This window comes from Amia ocellicauda, chromosome 14, assembly GCF_036373705.1.
Source record: "Amia ocellicauda isolate fAmiCal2 chromosome 14, fAmiCal2.hap1, whole genome shotgun sequence".
NCBI classification, from domain to species: Eukaryota; Metazoa; Chordata; class Actinopteri; order Amiiformes; family Amiidae; genus Amia; species Amia ocellicauda.
Genome location: NC_089863.1, coordinates 1183078 through 1205023, shown reverse-complemented (window position 1 = coordinate 1205023; position 21946 = coordinate 1183078). Strand labels below are relative to the sequence as shown.

Genomic DNA, 21946 nt, shown 5'->3' with positions numbered 1-21946 from the left:
CAGACAAAACACTGAACTTCCAGATGAACAGACCAGCTGTCAATCATGCACTGGGCCAAACCCACTTGAGTCTTTCTAGCCAATAGGAGCAGACTCGCCTATTTTAACCAATAAAACTCCAGGCTCATAAAACGGCTTCAGCCAATAATGGTGCAGGTTATTAGAAACTGCAGCGTTTGTCTCTCACCTGTCTGCGTTTCCCCCACTATGAATTCAAATCAGTGTATGAGTAAAGGAATAGTGTAATGTAGTAGTCTAGTAGTACAGTAGTGTAGTAGTCAAGCAGTACAGTAGAGTGATAGTATAGCAGTATTAGTGTAGCAGTCTAGTAGTGCAGTAGTGGTGGAATAGTCTAGTAGTGTGGTAGTAGTCATATAGTAGGTACCAGAGGGGTGCAGGAGAAGTGGTCGACATTCAGTGGGTCCACCTCCTGCTCCAGGTCCAGACTGTCACTGTTCACACTCCTCCAGAGAGAGAGAAAGAGAGAGAATGATGCGTTTATGGCCTGTAATCAGACTCACACCCCCTCCTCCTCCTCTCCACTGCTCAGTACCTCCAGTGGCGCAGCGTGTCGATCAGCTGGGTGTAGCCCTGCGCCGCGGCCAGGTGCAGCAGAGTCATCCCTCTGTGGGAGGCGGAGTGCAGGAGCCCCGCCCCCAGAGGACACGCCCACCCACTGGCCCCACCCATCATCTGCTCACAGAGAGCCACGATGCGCCGCTCGAACGACTGGGAGGACTGGAGAGAGAGGGAGAGAGGTTATCATCAGTGTTCAGTGCATCGGCTGCAACTGACAGCAGCACAGTAACAGTAACACACAGCACTGACAGCAGCACAGTAACACAGTAACACAGTAACACACAGCACTGACAGCAGCACAGTAACACACGGCACTGACAGCAGCACAGTAACACACGGCACTGACAGCAGCACAGAAACACAGTAACATACGGCACTGACAGCAGCACAGTAACAGTAACAGTAACACACGGCACTGACAGCAGCACAGTAACACAGTAACACACAGCACTGACAGCAGCACAGTAACACACAGCACTGACAGCAGCACAGTAACACAGTAACACACGGCACTGACAGCAGCACAGTAACACAGTAACACACGGCACTGACAGCAGCACAGTAACACAGTAACACACAGCACTGACAGCAGCACAGTAACAGTAACACACGGCACTGACAGCAGCACAGTAACACAGCACTGACAGCAGCACAGTAACACAGTAACACACAGCACTGACAGCAGCACAGTAACACAGTAACACACGGCACTGACAGCAGCACAGTAACACAGTAACACACAGCACTGACAGCAGCACAGTAACACAGTAACAGTAACACACGGCACTGACAGCAGCACAGTAACACAGTAACACACGGCACTGACAGCAGCACAGTAACACAGTAACACACAGCACTGACAGCAGCACAGTAACACACGGCACTGACAGCAGCACAGTAACACAGTAACACACGGCACTGACAGCAGTACAGTAACACAGTAACACACAGCACTGACAGCAGCACAGTAACACAGTAACACACAGCACTGACAGCAGCACAGTAACACACGGCACTGACAGCAGCACAGTAACACAGTAACACACGGCACTGACAGCAGTACAGTAACACAGTAACACACAGCACTGACAGCAGTACAGTAACACAGTAACACAGTAACATACGGCACTGACAGCACCACAGTAACAGTAACACACGGCACTGACAGCAGTACAGTAACACAGTAACACACAGCACTGACAGCAGCACAGTAACACAGTAACACACGGCACTGACAGCAGCACAGTAACACAGTAACACACGGCACTGACAGCAGCACAGTAACACAGTAACACACGGCACTGACAGCAGCACAGTAATACAGTAACACAGTAACACACGGCACTGACAGCAGCACAGTAACACAGTAACACAGTAACACACGGCACTGACAGCAGCACAGTAACACACAGCAGTACAGTAACACAGTAACACACAGCACTGACAGCAGCACAGTAACAGTAACACACGGCACTGACAGCAGCACAGTAACACAGTAACACACGGCACTGACAGCAGCACAGTAACACAGTAACACACAGCAGTACAGTAACACAGTAACACACAGCAGCACAGTAACACAGTAACACACGGCACTGACAGCAGCACAGTAACAGTAACACACGGCACTGACAGCAGCACAGTAACAGAGTAACACACAGCAGTACAGTAACACAGCACTGACAGCAGCACAGTAACACAGTAACACAGTAACACAGCAGTACAGTAACACAGTAACACGGCACTGACAGCAGCACAGTAACACAGTAACACACAGCACTGACAGCAGCACAGTAACAGTAACACACAGCAGTACAGTAACAGTAACACAGTAACACAGCACTGACAGCAGCACAGTAACACAGTAACACACGGCAGTACAGTAACACACGGCACTGACAGCAGCACAGTAACAGTAACACACAGCAGTACAGTAACAGTAACACAGTAACAGCACTGACAGCAGCACAGTAACACAGTAACACACGGCAGTACAGTAACACAGTAACACACAGCAGTACAGTAACACAGTAACACACAGCACTGACAGCAGCACAGTAACAGTAACACACGGCACTGACAGCAGCACAGTAACACAGTAACACAGTAACACACAGCACTGACAGCAGCACAGTAACACAGTAACACACAGCACTGACAGCAGCACAGTTACACACGGCACTGACAGCAGCACAGTAACACAGTAACACACAGTGACAGTAACACAGAGCACTGACAGCAGCACAGTAACACACAGCACTGACAGCAGCACAGTAACACACGGCACTGACAGCAGCACAGTAACACAGTAACACACGGCACTGACAGCAGCACAGTAACACAGTAACAGTAACACACGGCACTGACAGCAGCACAGTAACACAGTAACACACGGCACTGACAGCAGCACAGTAACACAGTAACACACAGCACTGACAGCAGCACAGTAACACACGGCACTGACAGCAGCACAGTAACACAGTAACACACGGCACTGACAGCAGTACAGTAACACAGTAACACACAGCACTGACAGCAGTACAGTAACACAGTAACACAGTAACATACGGCACTGACAGCACCACAGTAACAGTAACACACGGCACTGACAGCAGTACAGTAACACAGTAACACACAGCACTGACAGCAGCACAGTAACACAGTAACACACGGCACTGACAGCAGCACAGTAACACAGTAACACACGGCACTGACAGCAGCACAGTAACACAGTAACACACGGCACTGACAGCAGCACAGTAATACAGTAACACAGTAACACACGGCACTGACAGCAGCACAGTAACACAGTAACACAGTAACACACGGCACTGACAGCAGCACAGTAACACACAGCAGTACAGTAACACAGTAACACACAGCACTGACAGCAGCACAGTAACAGTAACACACGGCACTGACAGCAGCACAGTAACACAGTAACACACGGCACTGACAGCAGCACAGTAACACAGTAACACACAGCAGTACAGTAACACAGTAACACACAGCAGCACAGTAACACAGTAACACACGGCACTGACAGCAGCACAGTAACAGTAACACACGGCACTGACAGCAGCACAGTAACAGAGTAACACACAGCAGTACAGTAACACAGCACTGACAGCAGCACAGTAACACAGTAACACAGTAACACAGCAGTACAGTAACACAGTAACACGGCACTGACAGCAGCACAGTAACACAGTAACACACAGCACTGACAGCAGCACAGTAACAGTAACACACAGCAGTACAGTAACAGTAACACAGTAACACAGCACTGACAGCAGCACAGTAACACAGTAACACACGGCAGTACAGTAACACACGGCACTGACAGCAGCACAGTAACAGTAACACACAGCAGTACAGTAACAGTAACACAGTAACACAGCACTGACAGCAGCACAGTAACACAGTAACACACGGCAGTACAGTAACACAGTAACACACAGCAGTACAGTAACACAGTAACACACAGCACTGACAGCAGCACAGTAACAGTAACACACGGCACTGACAGCAGCACAGTAACACAGTAACACAGTAACACACAGCACTGACAGCAGCACAGTAACACAGTAACACACAGCACTGACAGCAGCACAGTTACACACGGCACTGACAGCAGCACAGTAACACAGTAACACACAGTGACAGTAACACAGAGCACTGACAGCAGCACAGTAACACACAGCACTGACAGCAGCACAGTAACACACGGCACTGACAGCAGCACAGTAACACAGTAACACAGCAGTACAGTAACACAGTAACACACAGCACTGACAGCAGCACAGTAACACACAGCACTGACAGCAGCACAGTAACAGTAACACACAGCACTGACAGCAGCACAGTAACAGTAACACACAGCACTGACAGCAGCACAGTAACACACGGCACTGACAGCAGCACAGTAACACACGGCACTGACAGCAGCACAGTAACAGTAACACAGTAACACGCAGCACTGACAGCAGCACAGTAACAGTAACACAGTAACACACGGCACTGACAGCAGCACAGTAACACAGTAACACAGCAGTACAGTAACACAGTAACACACAGCACTGACAGCAGCACAGTAACAGTAACACACAGCACTGACAGCAGCACAGTAACAGTAACACAGCAGTACAGTAACACAGTAACACACAGCACTGACAGCAGCACAGTAACAGTTACACAGTAACACACAGCACTGACAGCAGCACAGTTACACACGGCACTGACAGCAGCACAGTAACACAGTAACACACTGACAGTAACACAGAGCACTGACAGCAGTACAGTAACACACAACACTGACAGCAGCACAGTAACACAGTAACACACGGCACTGACAGCAGCACAGTAACACACGGCACTGACAGCAGCACAGTAACAGTAACACACAGCACTGACAGCAGCACAGTAACAGAGTAACAGTAACACACAGCACTGACAGCAGCACAGTAACAGTAACACACAGCAGTACAGTAACACGCAGCACTGACAGCAGCACAGTAACAGTAACACAGTAACACACAGCAGTACAGTAACACAGTAACACACGGCACTGACAGCAGCACAGTAACAGTAACACAGTAACACACAGCACTGACAGCAGCACAGTAACACAGTAACACACAGCACTGACAGCAGCACAGTAACACAGTAACACACAGCAGTACAGTAACACAGTAACACACAGCACTGACAGCAGCACAGTAACACAGTAACACACAGCAGCACAGTAACACAGTAACACACAGCACTGACAGCAGCACAGTAACACAGTAACACACAGCAGTACAGTAACACAGTAACACACAGCACTGACAGCAGCACAGTAACACAGTAACACACAGCACTGACAGCAGCACAGTAACACAGTAACACACAGCAGTACAGTAACACAGTAACACACAGCACTGACAGCAGCACAGTAACACAGTAACACACAGCACTGACAGCAGCACAGTAACACACGGCACTGACAGCAGTACAGTAACACACAGTAACACAGCACTGACAGCAGCACAGTAACACAGTAACACAGTAACACACAGCACTGACAGCAGCACAGTAACACAGTAACACACGGCACTGACAGCAGCACAGTAACACAGTAACACACAGCACTGACAGCAGCACAGTAACACAGTAACACACAGCACTGACAGCAGCACAGTAACACACGGCACTGACAGCAGTACAGTAACACACAGTAACACAGCACTGACAGCAGCACAGTAACACAGTAACACACAGCAGTACAGTAACACAGTAACACACAGCACTGACAGCAGCACAGTAACACAGTAACACACAGCACTGACAGCAGCACAGTAACACAGTAACACACGGCACTGACAGCAGCACAGTAACACAGTAACACACAGCACTGACAGCAGTACAGTAACACACAGCACTGACAGCAGCACAGTAACACACGGCACTGACAGCAGCACAGTAACACAGTAACACACGGCACTGACAGCAGCACAGTAACACAGTAACACAGCACTGACAGCAGCACAGTAACACGCAGTACTGACAGCAGCACAGTAACAGTAACACAGTAACACAGCACTGACAGCAGCACAGTAACACAGTAACACACAGCAGTACAGTAACACAGTAACACACAGCACTGACAGCAGCACAGTAACACAGTAACACACGGCACTGACAGCAGCACAGTAACACAGTAACACACAGCAGTACAGTAACACAGTAACACACAGCAGCACAGTAACACAGTAACACACAGCACTGACAGCAGCACAGTAACACAGTAACACACAGCACTGACAGCAGTACAGTAACACACAGCACTGACAGCAGCACAGTAACACACGGCACTGACAGCAGCACAGTAACACAGTAACACACGGCACTGACAGCAGCACAGTAACACAGTAACACAGCACTGACAGCAGCACAGTAACACGCAGTACTGACAGCAGCACAGTAACAGTAACACAGTAACACAGCACTGACAGCAGCACAGTAACACAGTAACACACAGCAGTACAGTAACACAGTAACACACAGCACTGACAGCAGCACAGTAACACAGTAACACAGCACTGACAGCAGCACAGTAACACAGTAACACAGTAACACACAGCACTGACAGCAGCACAGTAACACAGTAACACACAGCAGCACAGTAACACAGTAACACACAGCAGTACAGTAACACAGTAACACACAGCACTGACAGCAGTACAGTAACACAGTAACACACAGCACTGACAGCAGCATAGTAACACAGTAACACAGCACTGACAGCAGCACAGTAACACAGTAACACACAGCAGTACAGTAACACAGTAACACACAGCACTGACAGCAGCACAGTAACACAGTAACACAGCACTGACAGCAGCACAGTAACACAGTAACACACAGCACTGACAGCAGCACAGTAACACAGTAACACACAGCACTGACAGCAGCACAGTAACACAGTAACACACAGCGCAGTGTGGCTCCAACCCCGAGCGTATCTGTGGTGTGTAGTGTGGTGTACAGTGTTGTGCAGTGTTGTGTACAGTGTGCAGCGCAGAGAGGCAGAATGTAGCTGAATGGGTGTCTGACACGTTTCACATACACAGACAGAGGGAAGGGGAGGTGAGAAGATATAGATTCATTAGACACCCCCTCCCGCTCTCTCCCCTCTCTCTCTCTCTCTCTCTCTCCCTCCCTCCCTTCCTTTCTCTGTGTCTCAGTTTCTATCTTTAATCACCTGATAGGAAACATTACATACATGCTGCCCTCCCCTCCACCCCCACGCTCTCCGTCTCTCTCTCTCTCTGGCCCCACACACCTCCTCGCCTTCATTCTTCACATCCTTCTTTCCACATCTTTGACGCACCAGTTGAAAGCTAAAAATTACCCGGGAGGGCGAGGGAGGGCGAGGGAGAGAGAGAGAATGGAAAATCGAGCGGGAGGGCTAGGGGGATATTAAAGGATTTGGAGGTGTCTAAATTAGCCGTGAGTGTGACGTCTGCACGCTGCCCTCCCCCTCCCTCTCGTCTATTTTAATACCCGAGACAGGAGCGCGGCCAGATGCCCCGCCTCGGACGCAGCACAAGCCCCGGACTACTGTTACACTGGGACGGAGGGGGAGGGAGAGAAATGTCAAGAGATACAGGAAGAAGGGAAGGGAAACCCACTCTAATGAAGATCACTGCAGTGTACCTGTGTGTGTGTGTGTGTGTACGTGTGTGTGTGTGTGTGACTGCTGTATTACACAATACCGTACCTGTGTGCTGTGTGTGCTGTCCTGGCCATTCTGTGGTTGTTGTTGTTGCTGTTGTTGTTGTTGTTGTTGTGTCTGCTGTTGTTGCTGCTGTTGTGTCATCTCGGCCATCCTGCGCTCCATCTGCTCCAGGCGCTCCAGGATGGACATGCGGAACTGGCTGTCTGGGGGGGCAGAGAGAACAGCCAGGGCCGTTACGCACACCCCCACCCCTGACACTCTACACACACGACACACTGCACTGGCACATACAGACAGCATCAGCATTATATTATTATTATTATTATTACCCACTGCTATATATTACTGACATACACTGCAACCAGCACAATCCCTCCATCTCTCCCTCCCTCTCTCACTTTCCCCCCCTCCCTTTCTCCCTTTCCCTCTCTCTCCCTCCTCCTCCTCCTCCTCCTCCTCCCTCCCTCACTCTGTTTTTCTCACACGGAAAGTATGTCCCTCTCAGCCGACCCCTGACCCCATTCCTGTCCCGAGGAATGTGTCTGAGGAGGGGGCCGGCGGGGGTGCGAGGGGGTGTCCTGCCCCAGCAATGTGAACCTGTCGCTGTGCAAACACACACACACACACACACACACACACACACACACACTCTCTCTCTCTCTCTCTCTCTCACACACACACTCACTCAGAGGAAAGCCCCCAGGACCCCCTGTCCCCAGACTGCTCTCTGACCCTCAGCTTTTACTGAGAAACAATACAATTATCATCATCATCTTCACTGGAATTCATTATTCCAAGCATTCTCATTTTCACTGTTGTTTCTGAGTCATTGAAGATCGATTGTGGTTTATCTGACAGAACTATCCTGCACTGTCGTAAACTGCACTGTACTGCAGTACTTTACTGTATTTTACTGCAGTACTTAATTGTACTTTACTGTAGTAAACTGCACTGTACTGCATTCTGTTGTAGTTTATAACTATTGCACCATACTGTAGGTAACTGCACTGTACTGCGGTACTATACTGCATTGTACCAAACTGTAGCAAACTGCCCTGCACTGCATTCTACTGTAGTACTTTATTGTACTTTACTGCATTCTAATACAGTACTTTATTGTATTTTACTGGATTCTAATGTAGTACTTTATTGTATTTTACTGCATTCTAATACAGTACTTTACTGTATTTTTCTGCATTCTAATGTAGTACTTTACTGTATTTTACTGCATTGTACCATACTGTAGTAAACTGCACTGCCCTGGATTCTAATGTATTACTTTATTGTATTTTACTGCATTCTAATACAGTACTTTATTGTATTTTTCTGCATTCTAATGTAGTACTTTACTGTATTTTACTGCATTGTACCATACTGTAGTAAACTGCACTGCCCTGGATTCTAATGTATTACTTTATTGTATTTTACTGCATTCTAATACAGTACTTTATTGTATTTTACTGGATTCTAATGTAGTACTTTATTGTATTTTACTGCATTCTAATACAGTACTTTATTGTATTTTACTGGATTCTAATGTAGTACTTTATTGTATTTTACTACATTCTACTGCAGTACGTGACTTTGTTTTACTGCATTGCACCATGATGAATTACAATAATACTATACAGACACACAAACACTAATACAAAAACACAGACACACACACACACACACACACACACACTCTCTCAGGTCCCTACCTACAGGGTCCTTGCTCCTGTCCATTCCCACAGTGGCTCTGGCCGCAGACTCCACTCCCACTGAGACTGTTTAACGAGCTGCTCCTAACGAGGTGATTATTGCTGCACCGGGGGGGGGGGGGGGGGGGGGGGTCGCAGTATCAGTGATAAAGAGCCTCCATGTGTGTGTGTGTCTGTGTGCCGGAGTCGGGGGGGTCGTGACGCAATGCTGGACGGACACTTCACACCTCTGTAGTTCCTCCCCCCACTCTGTGTCCCGCCCCAGATCCCCTGGCGATCAGGAAATCAGAACCCGGACACATCGGAGTGTCCGTCTCCGCCCGTCTTGTGTGTCTGTTGTCTACGTGTGCGTTGTTGTGGTCGTGTGTGTTGTTGTGTGTGATGATGTAGTCGTGTGCTGCTTTTGTCGAGTGTGTTGTGTGCGTTGCAGAACTCCTGTCTGTCTGGGACGGCACACTGACTACAGAGACTAAAACACAGTGAGAGAGAGAGAGAGAGAGAGAGGGTGGGAGAGAGAGAGATGGGGGACAGAATGGATGTGAGAAAGAGAGGAGAGGATGAGAAAAGAAAGGACGAAAGAGGAGAGAGGACAGAGGAGGAGAGCAGTGATCCAAATCCACTAAGAAAAAGTAAAACAATCCCCAAAACTTTCGGCTGAAAGCTTTTGGCCGGGGGTCAGAGGTCAGCAGTCAGTGAGGTGACCAGACCCACATACTGACCACCCGACATCTACTGACCACCGCAGAGCTGACGCACTCGACCACTGCAAAATTACGCACGGACCACCACAGAGCTGATGCACTGACCACCGCAGAGCTGACGCACTGACCGCCGCAGAGTTGACACACTGACCCTCCTGTTACACACTGCCAGACTGGTTGTTTCCGCCTCCTCCTCCTCACCCCCTGCTCCTCATTTACTAATTCCCGTCAGTTGGAAAATTCCCAAATTCCCAGGAGAATTCTGCCTCTAAATCTCTGTGTCCAGGTGTCCCCGTGTCCCTGCATCTGTGTCTGTCCTGCGCGGAGGCCAAGAGACGGGAGAGGGAGTGCACACACGCACACGGCCGGGGACACACTCCGAGGGAGGGAGGGAAGGATAGGATTGAGAGAGAGCGAGAGAGACGGAAGAAGAGGAGGAGCTTGTGGGGGGGGGTAGGGGGGCTGGCTGGCGGTTTGCACCCTATCCGGGGCTCTGCCGAGTTGCTGCATTATGACAAAACCACTGTGGACTCTGACGCCACCGCCCACCCGGCCATGACTGAGGAGTTTAAATAGGTTTAACACTCGGGCAGAAATAGTAATGCCCTGCTCTCCACAGGTATGGAGCACAGGTGTGATTCTGAACACTGATTGATATAGAGCAGTCCTGAGAATAGAGACACTGACTGGACTGGACTGGACTGGACTGGACTGCTGCAGAGTCACTGGTTGGACTGGACTGGGCTGGACTGGACTGGACTGTAGAGACACTGACTTTACTGGACTGGACTGGACTGGACTGGACTGCTCAGAGTCACTGACTGGACTGGACTGGACTAGACTGGACTGGACTGCAGAGTCACTGACTGGATTGGACTGGACTAGACTGGACTGGACTGTAGAGACACTGACTTTACTGGACTGGACTGGACTGGACTGCAGAGTCACTGACTGGACTGGACTGGACTGCAGAGTCACTGACTGGACTGCAGGGTAACTGACTGGACTGCAGGGTAACTGACTGGACTGCAGGGTAACTGACTGGACTGTGTGTGTGTGTGTGTGTGTGTGTGTGTGAGTGTGTACGTTTGCGTGTGTGCGCGCGTCTAATGCTCCACAACTGTGAGAGTGTTTCAGCGCCAAGAGTGAAACCCGAGCCCCATGTCCCTGTGGATGTGTGTGTGTGTGGGGGGGTGTTGACAGCTAGAGGCAGCTACTGCGCATTAATCACGGGGTGGGGGGGCAGCCCGGGGCACCGCAGCACGGAAAATATCCCCCCTCCCACACCTCTGAGATTTATTGGCCGGACCATCAGGAGCAGGTTTACACAACATACAACAAGAACAACAACAAAATAAATACATAGCAACTCTCCCTCTCCCTCTCCCTCTCCCTCTCCCTCTCCCTCTCACCCTCTCTCCCTCTCCCTCTCCCTCTCACCCTCTCTCCCTCTCCCTCTCCGCACTACAACTCAGTACGGTGCGTCTCACTGACACCACACAACCCCATCCAGCGCTAAACACCCCAACCCCCCAGTCTCACCGACACCACACAACCCTGGCCAGAGCCATGACGTCAGAGGGGGGGGGTGCTGGAGAGCTTCTAGGAAATTTAAAATAGGCAAACTCTCTGCCCCCAACCACAGGGCTTTCCAGAGTATCAGTGTGTAGCTCTGAGCTGTACTGGGTTTCCATTCAGGGAGAGAGAGAGAGAGAGAGAGAGAGAGAGAGGGAACCACTTCAATCCCACATCCGCACTGAGGCTGAGGGCTAAATGAAGAACAAGGGATCACACAGAGAGGGGGAGGTGGAGGTCAGGGGAGCAGAGGACATGAGGGCTCAGGCGGGGGGGGCTCTGTCTGTCTCTCTGTGTCTCAGTCCCATACACTAAACATGGCCGCCTGTGTTTGCATTGCACTGTCATCAGGTCCAGCTGCCCCAGGAAGTGAATGTGGGACAGGAAGGTCAAAGGAAAAGAACACGGCATTCTGGGAGTTTGGGTTCAAAAACTGGAGGCTGGAAACTATTCACACCTTAAACTACAAAATGCAGTCTGACTCAAGTGTCTCTCTCCGTGTCTCAGCATGAGTGTGTGTGTGTGTCTGTCTCTCAGTGTGTATTTAATCCTTCCTGGTGAAGTGGCGTCAGGAGAGCTTCCCCCTCCCTGGAGCCCTAACCCCTCGGGCCCCCCGCTGTGATAATTACCACTAATTGATCCCAGATAATCAGTCAGACACACGGGCAGCTGGTGCCGCTCAACTGGGTCAGCCCCACCCATGCCAACTGTTTCCTAAAGCCGTGCTAGTCCTGCCCCGCCGCAGCACACAGGGGGTAACTGTGCTCCAAACTGATAGTCCTGTCTGCAGTGCCCCCTCACTCTCACTCTGAATTATGTAACACTCACACACATAGACACTCACACACACTCACAACAGGCCTCTCTTACCATCCAGAGACAGCCAGTCGAGCTGGGAGCCGGGCGGCGGGGGGGCGCGGCGAGCCCGATATTCAAACAGCACCGACCCGGAGAGCAGAGTCCCCCCCTCACACACCTGCAGAGACACCACGCCTGCCTCATGAGCTGAGAGAGAGAGAGAGAGAGAGGTTATCAGTACTAGCACAGAGCACAGTAACACATAACACACTGCCCTCTGCTGCCGACACTGCCTGTGACACACTGCCCTCTGCTGGTCAGTGTTGTATATCATGTACAGTGTTGTGTAGCATGTACAGTGCAGTTTGTTGTACAGTTTTGTGTAGCGTATACAGTGCAGTGTGTTGTACAGTGTTGTGTAGCATGTACAGTGCAGTGTGTTGTACAGTGTTGTGTAGCGTGTACAGTGCAGTGTGTTGTACAGTGTTGTGTAACTTGTACAGTGCAGTGTGTTGTACAGTGTTGTGTAGCGTGTACAGTGCAGTGTGTTACCGGGGCAGTAGCAGCGCAGCACTCCGGGCTGAATCACGGCGGCCGGGACGCAGGTCTGGTCAAACAGGCAGGAGTAGCATCCGGTTAGATCCGCCCACGGGCCGGTGATCAGAACCTTCACCCCGCCCTGCAGCACACATAGGGTTAATACACTCACTCACACACACACACACTAAAACATGCACAGACACACACACAAAAACACACATAATAACACACACACACACACTGACACTCTTAGAACTACACTTCCCAGCAGCCCCCTCACCTCAGGGTAGGACCACTCTGGGGAGAAGTCGGTGATGTGCACGAGCCTCCGTCCTGGCGCCGCCATCGGGGAGGGAGCCAGGGGGTTCAGGCTGGGGAAGGGGAGGAAGGGCCCGGGGGCGAGCTGGGACAGCTGGGAGAAGATGCATCGCCCCCCGCTGGACTGCCCCGGCAGCGGGGCTGCGGGGGTGGCGGAGCGGGCCGGGGCAGTGGGGTGCGAGGGGTAGGAGGCGGGGTGCGGGGCACAGGACCCGGGGCCCTCCCCCTCCGCGCTCCGCTGGTCCTCCTCGGCGATGAACTCCGAGATGAGGTCGGGCAGCTGGCTGTCGAAGCAGAGCTCGAACGGCTCCGCCAGCCGGCAGCTCCCTCCCCCTCCCGCCGCCACGCCCGGGTGGATCATTCTGTAGAGCTCGGCATCTTCCTCTCCCTGTCCCTGTCCCTGTCCCTGTCCCTGTCCCCGTCCCTCGTCCCGCTCCTCCTTCCCTACCGGCTCCGCCCCCTCTGCGCTGTTCGTCTCCATGGGGGTCTCCTCGCCCTCCCCCTCCGCCCGGGCGAAAGGGGACCCCCTCTCTTGCTTGACTCTGACACCACTGCTGTCCGGCGGCCGGAACTGTGGGCTCGGCGCCTTGGGCTGCATGATCAGGAGCTGTTGTGGGGGGTGTGGTTGTGGTGGTTGTTGCTGCTGCTGCTGCTGCTGCTGCTGTTGTTGTTGTTGTTGTTGTTGTTGTGGTGGTTGTGGTTGTTGTTGTGGTGGTTGTGTGTGCGTCTGCAGCTCCGCAGGGCAGGACTCCCTCTCCTGCCCCTCCGCTGCCCCCGTGTCCTCCCCTGCAGGGCCGGTCAACTGCACCGGGACCCCCACCGTGCCCAGGGACAGGGGCAAGAGGGAGCGAGAGAAGAGCGAGAGGGAGAGAGACGGCGTGAGGGAGGAGGGGGAGGAGGAGGTGGCGGCGGCGGCGTCTGTAAACAAGTACTCTGCGTCTCTCCCTCGCTCTCTCTCTGCCCCGCCCTCTGCTCCCTCCCTCTCGGTCGAGGAAGAGAGGGAGGACAGGGAGGAGGGGGAGGTGGAAGAGGAGGAGGAGGAAGAGGAGGAGGAGGAGGACGAGGGGGGGGAGAGGGAGAGCATGAGGGAGGGGGTGTGAGAGGAGGAGGAGGGTGAGGGGGGGGACAGGGAAGGTGGAACGGAGGGAGGGGGCGGGAGGGGGAGGAGGGGCTCACGGCTGGAGGCGGGACCCCCATAGGTCTGGCCGCGCTTCGGGCTGTTCAGGAAGGAGTCGGGGTCGAAGGGCAAGGGGGTGGAGCTGGGGGAGAGGGCGCAGGAGGTGGTAGAGGAGGAGGAAGAGGAAGTGGAAGTGGAAGGTGCGGGAGGGGGAGGGAGCAGGACGGACTCCGGCCGGGACACCAGGCGGTCGGTGAGCAGCAGCCCACCCATCACTGCGCTGGGGAGGAGTGTGAGGCTCAGGGTGGCAACCCCGGGGGTGGGGTGCGCAGGGGGGGCCGTGGCGGGGGTCTCGGGGGAGGGGGAGGGCGCGGGGGGGGGCGTGGCAGGGGGCTCGGGGGGCGTCAGCAGCAGCCGGGTGGGTGGGGTGAGCGGGAGGGCACCGTCTGTGGTGGTGGACTGGCGCTGGAACAGAGTAAGGGCCCCGTCTGGCTTGGGGCCGCCCCCCCCCTCGGCGCTGATGGGCGTCGCCATGACGATTACCGCGTTCTGAGGCAGCGTCACCGTGGCCATGCCGCGCGGATCGCCGTAGAAACCGTTGCTGGGGAGCAGCGGGGAGCCGCGGGGCGGGGGGGGGGCCGAGGGGGAGGGGGAGGGGGAGGCGGGGGGCTGGCTGGCGGAGAGAGGGGGGGGCCCCACCAGGCCGCGCACCCCCACCTTACCATTCGGCTGCGCCTGTGGCTGTGCCTGCGGTGCCTGTGGTGTCTGTGGTGGTTGCGTCGGTTGCGTTTGCGGTGGCGGTGTCTGGTTGGCCCCTGGGGGCCCCACCTTGCGCTCCCCGCCCTCGCCTGCCCCCTCCCGGGCCCCCTCCCCCCCGGCCAGGTTCTGCACCTCCGTCAGGGCGGGGTAGGGCGAGGGACGGGGGGACAGCTTGGGCGAGATGATGCGGTGCCTGGTGCTGTTACACCGGTGAGGGACGATGGAACCTGAGAGGAGGAGACAAAAGAATTAGACTAGTGTTTCGTCTGATCGCTAACCTCACACCCTCTCTCTCACTACCTCGCTTCCTCCCCCTCCCCAGCCCCCTCCCCAGCCCCCTCTCACCCAGCGCGGTGCTGCACAGGCAGGCGTGGGTCCGCGGCTGCGGCTTGCTCTGCTGGCCCAGGATGTGCTCCACCAGCTGCTCGATGGAGAACTCAGAGGAGCCGTTACTGCAGGACCACTTCACACTGTGGACTGAGGTGGACAGTCAGAACCAACACACATACAACACACAACACACGTACAGACACACACACACACACACACTCTCACGCCGACAGACACACACACACTCACACATGGGCTTGATCTGTCCAATCAGCTCGTCCCGGCCCAGGCGCAGCCACTCCCTCCTCTCGGGGGCGGAGCACAGCGCCGGGCTACACACCTTCCCGCCCTCCTCTGCCGACGGCACGTTCAGGTAGTGCACCAGCACGATGTCCGGGTTCTGTAGGGACAGGACACAGGGTCACACTGGGACACGGGGACAGACAGGGACACACTGGGACACACAGGGACACACAGACCCACCTGCAGCAGCCAGTAGCACCTCCTGTGGAATGTGGGGACGATGGAGGAATGGACATAGCAGCCATAGAGACACTGCGGAGACAGAGTAGAGGTTAAAGAGACCGGACTATGAGGGTCAGACTCTATGGTCTGCAATACCCATTGAGCACGGTACCCAAGATCCTCAACTCAGCATTCTTTTGCGCTCATGAATATTCATGAAGTTGCTACTAGACACTGCGGTGATGAAGTGCTCTTTTCAGGCAGGAGAAAACGCTGCTGTTGAAATAACTTATGTTAAGAATGCAGGTAATACAACCCAGGTGCATCATGTTCAAAAATGCATTTGTTTTTAAAAGAGATATCTTTGAATATGAAATGAAGCAGGTTTTTCATTATATAGATAGGGAGAAAAGCACCACCGGTGTCAGACACAAGCGTTCTGGTCGAGCACACAAGAGTTCCCGGCCATACAAAACATCTAGGGCCCTATGATTTCCACGATGCCGAAAATGCGGACAGAATCAGGAATTTGGTACTAAAAATTGAATAAACTGTAAAACGTGGAATATTGCAGAATTTTGCTGAAATTGATAAAAAAAAATTATCTAATAAATCCCCTCTGAAGACGATTTAGGCGGATCCACCCAAAATTTGGGCATCAATTATGAAGTATTAATTATCTGATAAACGATTTGAGATAAAGACATGCAGCACATCCCACAGATGCTCGATTGGATTGAGATCTGGGGAATTTGGAGGCCAAGTCAACACCTTGAACTCGTGATTCATCAGACCAGGCCACCTTCTTCCATTGCTCTGTGGTCCAGTTCTGATGCTCACGTGCCCATTGTAGGCGCTTTCGGCAGTGGACAGGGGTCAGCATGGGCACCCTGACTGGTCTGCGGCTACGCAGCCCCATACGCAACAAACTGCGACGCACTGTGTGTTCTGACACCTTTCTATCAGAACCAGCATTCACTTTTTTCGCCGGTTCAGCGCTTTTCCTTCCTTGGACCACTTTTGATAGGTACTGACCACTGCAGACTGGGAACACCCCACAAGAGCTGCAGTTTTGGAGATGCTGTGACCCAGTCGTCTAGCCATCACAGTTTGGCCCTTGTCAAAGTCGCTGAGATCCTTACGCTGCCCATTTTTCCTGCTTCTAACACATCAACTTTGAGGACAAAATTTTCACTTGCTGCCTAATATATCCCACCCACTGACAGGTGCCATGATAACGAGATTATCAGTGTCATTCACTTCACCTGTCAGTGCTCATAATGATATGGCTGATCTATGGATTCAGAACAGCTTAAGCTATGCATGTATGCATGTATTATGTACTTATAATACAGTATATATTATAAGTGGAAAATGTGCAATAAAGTAAAAAAGAAACAATTTGATTTTTTTTCCAGCAAGCTGATCCAGTTTGGGCATCCACTCTGCCCAGATTTACCCCTGCCAGCCCCCCTGGGGTGCAACTGGACAAAACAAAGACTCACAGTGCACTGGATCACAGGCAGAACAATCACACACCTTTGCCAATAGGACATAGGAGCTCATAAGGTAGTTCCATAGGTTTTGCCTATTGCTGCATTACTGCCTAGATTGTTGCAAGAATTTTTTGTTTTTTCATTTATAATGAAACACTTATGCGAAGCACTTTATTTTACAAAAAACAATGAATGCAACGTTGTTTTCTTACGTAAGTATAACTTGAGATTTTACTTGCTTGCTGCATTGTTGACTAGATTCTTGCATTACTTTTTCATTTTTAATTAAACACTTTGTAGAGCTCTGTATTGAAGCACTTGCCTTGAAAAAAAAGTGCAATGTTGTGTTGCATCATTATAAATGTACTGTTATATCTTATTAAATCGACGTTTTATTCATTCACATTATTAGACTCTTTCTGATGATAAAATTAGTGTACATCGTAAAACACAGAATTCAGAAAAATTTAAATGGAAAAAACGGAATTTGGAAAATAAAAAAAACACGGATTTCATAGGGCCCTAAACATCCCACCTCCTTCCGGTTCCGTCTCTAAGGTTTCTCCGCAATGCTTCGAATTTTTTTTTTTGAAGACAAAAACTCATATGAGCAAACCTCATTTCCCAGCGGCGACAGCGTATCGATGTCGAAACTCCAGGAATACTTTGGACTAGCGTAAGGAAACTGCTATCACAATACAGCACATATACTTTTGTACTTTTGAGTGAAAAGTACTTTTACGAGATCAGTATGGTCCTTAATAAAATATCAAAACATGAAATACGTTTTAAAGCGGCTAATGGATGAAGCGTTTAATGAATAAGTAATTTACATTAAGAAGAATAAAGAGAGTACTGTCAAAATACTGTAAAAGGCTGTAATATTTCATGCAGTGTTATGACTTACTATAAAATACATAGAGACCTTGAAGTTGGGAAATAATTATTAACATATATTACATTACAAGCAGTAAACCATCAGTACCAAATCTGAACAGATATGTATTTGTACATAACAATGGTCCTTAAAACAAACAAGGATGATGTTGCATCTATGTAGACTACTGTATCCTACACCGAAACTCTTTACCACTCCCATAATGCACTGCGGCTCAAAGACGGGAGAAAAGGGGGCGTTGACTCATTTAAACAGAGGATCTCTGGCGGTGCTGTGGGGTGGGCTGGGAAGTGTGGGGGCTGATGGTGGGAGCAGTACCATGGTGGGGGGGCCAGTTGGGGGTCAAGCAGGGGCCTCACCTCCATTCCCTGAACCTTGAGCTTCATGTGGTCCTCCCGCGTCGTCTTCCCATCCTTCCTCTTCTTCCAGCAGTAGCCATCCTTGCGGTACTTCACCTTCTTCCTGTTGTAGAGGATGATGGAGCCGTTCAGGGGCCTGAGAGAGAGAGAGGAGTGCAGGTGAGCGTAGCCCGGCGCAGGTCACGTTCAGGTCAGTACAGGTGACCTCAGGTGAGACAGACAGATGTCAGTGTTTTGGGAAGACTCCACTGAATCACCAGCAGATGAAGAGGAGAAGGAGGAAGGAGAGGACTGAGAAGAGACTGTGGATGAAGTCGGGGAATCCTTTGCCTAATCAGGGAGGAAATGAAAGCGTGCAACATTTGCACTTCGAGAAGGATAAGACCGCACTGCACGACCTGTGCAGGAGTGTGCAAGAGTGTGCAGGTGAGAGTTACCTGGTCTTGAGAGAGCAGGACAGCCACTCCTCATGCTTGTCAAATGATATCAGGTAAGAGGCGATTTCCTGAAGGAGGAGCAGAGATACAGTCAGACTCTCTATACCTCTACCTCCCCCTGTCCCTCCCTCCCTCTCACACAAACACACTCTCCTCCACCCCACCTCGTTGGTGTTCCAGCGCAGTCTCTCAGTGGGCAGCGCCGCGCTGTGGGGGAGGCACTCCAGGAGCTTGTTGGGCAGAAACACTTTCATCTGACTGTTCCTCTCTGGGCACACAGACGGACACAGAGACAGACAGAGAGGTCAGTCTGCTGTGAGGTTGTGACACTGTAGTTGTGTTGTGCGTCTCTGTCAGCACTGTGAGGTTGTGACACTGTAGTTGTGCTGTGCGTCTCTGTCAGCACTGTGAGGTTGTGACACTGTAGTTGTGCTGTGCGTCTCTGTCAGCACTGTGAGGTTGTGACACTGTAGTTGTGTTGTGCGTCTCTGTGTCAGCACTGTGAGGTTGTGACACTGTAGTTGTGTTGTGCGTCTCTGTGTCAGCACTGTGAGGTTGTGACACTGTAGTTGTGCTGTGCGTCTCTGTGTCAGCACTGTGAGGTTGTGACACTGTAGTTGTGTTGTGCGTCTCTGTGTCAGCACTGTGAGGTTGTGACACTGTAGTTGTGCTGTGCGTCTCTGTGTCAGCACTGTGAGGTTGTGACACTGTAGTTGTGTTGTGCGTCTCTGTGTCAGCACTGTGAGGTTGTGACACTGTAGTTGTGTTGTGCGTCTCTGTGTCAGCACTGTGAGGTTGTGACACTGTAGTTGTGTTGTGCGTCTCTGTGTCAGCACTGTGAGGTTGTGACACTGTAGTTGTGTTGTGCGTCTCTGTGTCAGCACTGTGAGGTTGTGACACTGTAGTTGTGTTGTGCGTCTCTGTGTCAGCACTGTGAGGTTGTGACACTGTAGTTGTGTTGTGCGTCTGTGTCAGCGCTATGAGGTTGTGACACTGTAGTTGTGTTGTGCGTCTGTGTCAGCGCTATGAGGTTGTGACACTGTAGTTGTGTTGTGCGTCTCTGTGTCAGCACTGTGAGGTTGTGACACTGTAGTTGTGTTGTGCGTCTCTGTCAGCACTGTGAGGTTGTGACACTGTAGTTGTGCTGTGCGTCTCTGTCAGCACTGTGAGGTTGTGACACTGTAGTTGTGCTGTGCGTCTCTGTGTCAGCACTGTGAGGTTGTGACACTGTAGTTGTGTTGTGCGTCTCTGTGTCAGCACTGTGAGGTTGTGACACTGTAGTTGTGCTGTGCGTCTCTGTGTCAGCGCTGTGAGGTTGTGACACTGTAGTTGTGCTGTGCGTCTCTGTGTCAGCGCTGTGAGGTTGTGACACTGTAGTTGTGCTGTGCGTCTCTGTGTCAACGCTGTGAGGTTGTGACACTGTAGTTGTGCTGTGCGTCTCTGTGTCAGCACTGTGAGGTTGTGACACTGTAGTTGTGCTGTGCGTCTCTGTGTCAGCACTGTGAGGTTGTGACACTGTAGTTGTGTTGTGCGTCTCTGTGTCAGCACTGTGAGGTTGTGACACTGTAGTTGTGCTGTGCGTCTCTGTGTCAGCACTGTGAGGTTGTGACACTGTAGTTGTGCTGTGCGTCTCTGTGTCAGCACTGTGAGGTTGTGACACTGTAGTTGTGCTGTGCGTCTCTGTGTCAGCACTGTGAGGTTGTGACACTGTAGTTGTGCTGTGCGTCTCTGTCAGCACTGTGAGGTTGTGACACTGTAGTTGTGCTGTGCGTCTCTGTGTCAGCACTGTGAGGTTGTGACACTGTAGTTGTGCTGTGCGTCTCTGTGTCAGCACTGTGAGGTTGTGACACTGTAGTTGTGCTGTGCGTCTCTGTCAGCACTGTGAGGTTGTGACACTGTAGTTGTGTTGTGCGTCTCTGTGTCAACGCTGTGAGGTTGTGACACTGTAGTTGTGCTGTGCGTCTCTGTCAGCACTGTGAGGTTGTGACACTGTAGTTGTGTTGTGCGTCTCTGTGTCAGCGCTGTGAGGTTGTGACACGCTGCAGTTCTAGACGTGTGTTGTGTAGCTGTGCAGCAGGCATCCTCACCGGGCTCAGTCGTGTCCTTGATGTTCATGGCGATGCAGTGGCGGCCGGGGGGGCTCACTGCAGGCAGGGGGGCGGGCACTGCACTGCAGACCAATACACTGAGAGAGAGAGAGAGATCAATAACACCGTCAATACACTGAAGGAGATCAATACACCATCAATACACTGATAGAGATCAATACACTGAGAGATCAATACACCGTCAATACACTGATAGAGATCAATACACTGAGAGATCAATACACCGTCAATACACTGAGATTGATCAATACAACATCAATACACTGAGAGAGATCAATACAACATCAATACACTGTATCAGTCAGTCAGCGTGTCAGTGAGTGTGTCAGTCAGTCAGTCAGCGTGTCAGTGAGTGTGTCAGTCAGTCAGTCAGCGTGTCAGTGAGTGTGTCAGTCAGTCAGTGTGTCAGTCGGTCAGTCAGGTGTGGTTATTGTGAACAGTAGCCATGCACTGTTTTATTGTAAACGAGATGTAAAAGCACGTCCCAGAGCAACAGAATTGATTGGCATCTGAATTGAGAGAGGGATAGAGAAAGGTGGCA

At 51.4% G+C, this 21946-nt stretch overlaps 1 protein-coding gene across 2 annotated transcripts in view; it reads right to left on the bottom strand.

Annotated features, from left to right (window-relative positions):
- Positions 1-21946, bottom strand: part of camta2 (calmodulin binding transcription activator 2) — a 29727-nt gene that overhangs the window by 6266 nt on the left and 1515 nt on the right. For both annotated transcript variants that reach the window (XM_066722301.1, XM_066722302.1), the window contains exons 2-14: positions 21385-21482; positions 19462-19565; positions 19298-19365; positions 18861-18996; positions 16126-16197; positions 15892-16042; positions 15658-15789; positions 13399-15539; positions 13131-13257; positions 12651-12785; positions 7844-8004; positions 554-738; positions 386-464 (exon numbers count right to left, since the gene is read on the bottom strand). In XM_066722301.1, coding sequence (XP_066578398.1) covers positions 386-464; positions 554-738; positions 7844-8004; positions 12651-12785; positions 13131-13257; positions 13399-15539; positions 15658-15789; positions 15892-16042; positions 16126-16197; positions 18861-18996; positions 19298-19365; positions 19462-19565; positions 21385-21412 — 3519 coding nt within the window. In that variant the 5' untranslated portion in view covers positions 21413-21482. The remainder of the gene's footprint in view (positions 1-385; positions 465-553; positions 739-7843; positions 8005-12650; positions 12786-13130; positions 13258-13398; positions 15540-15657; positions 15790-15891; positions 16043-16125; positions 16198-18860; positions 18997-19297; positions 19366-19461; positions 19566-21384; positions 21483-21946) is intronic.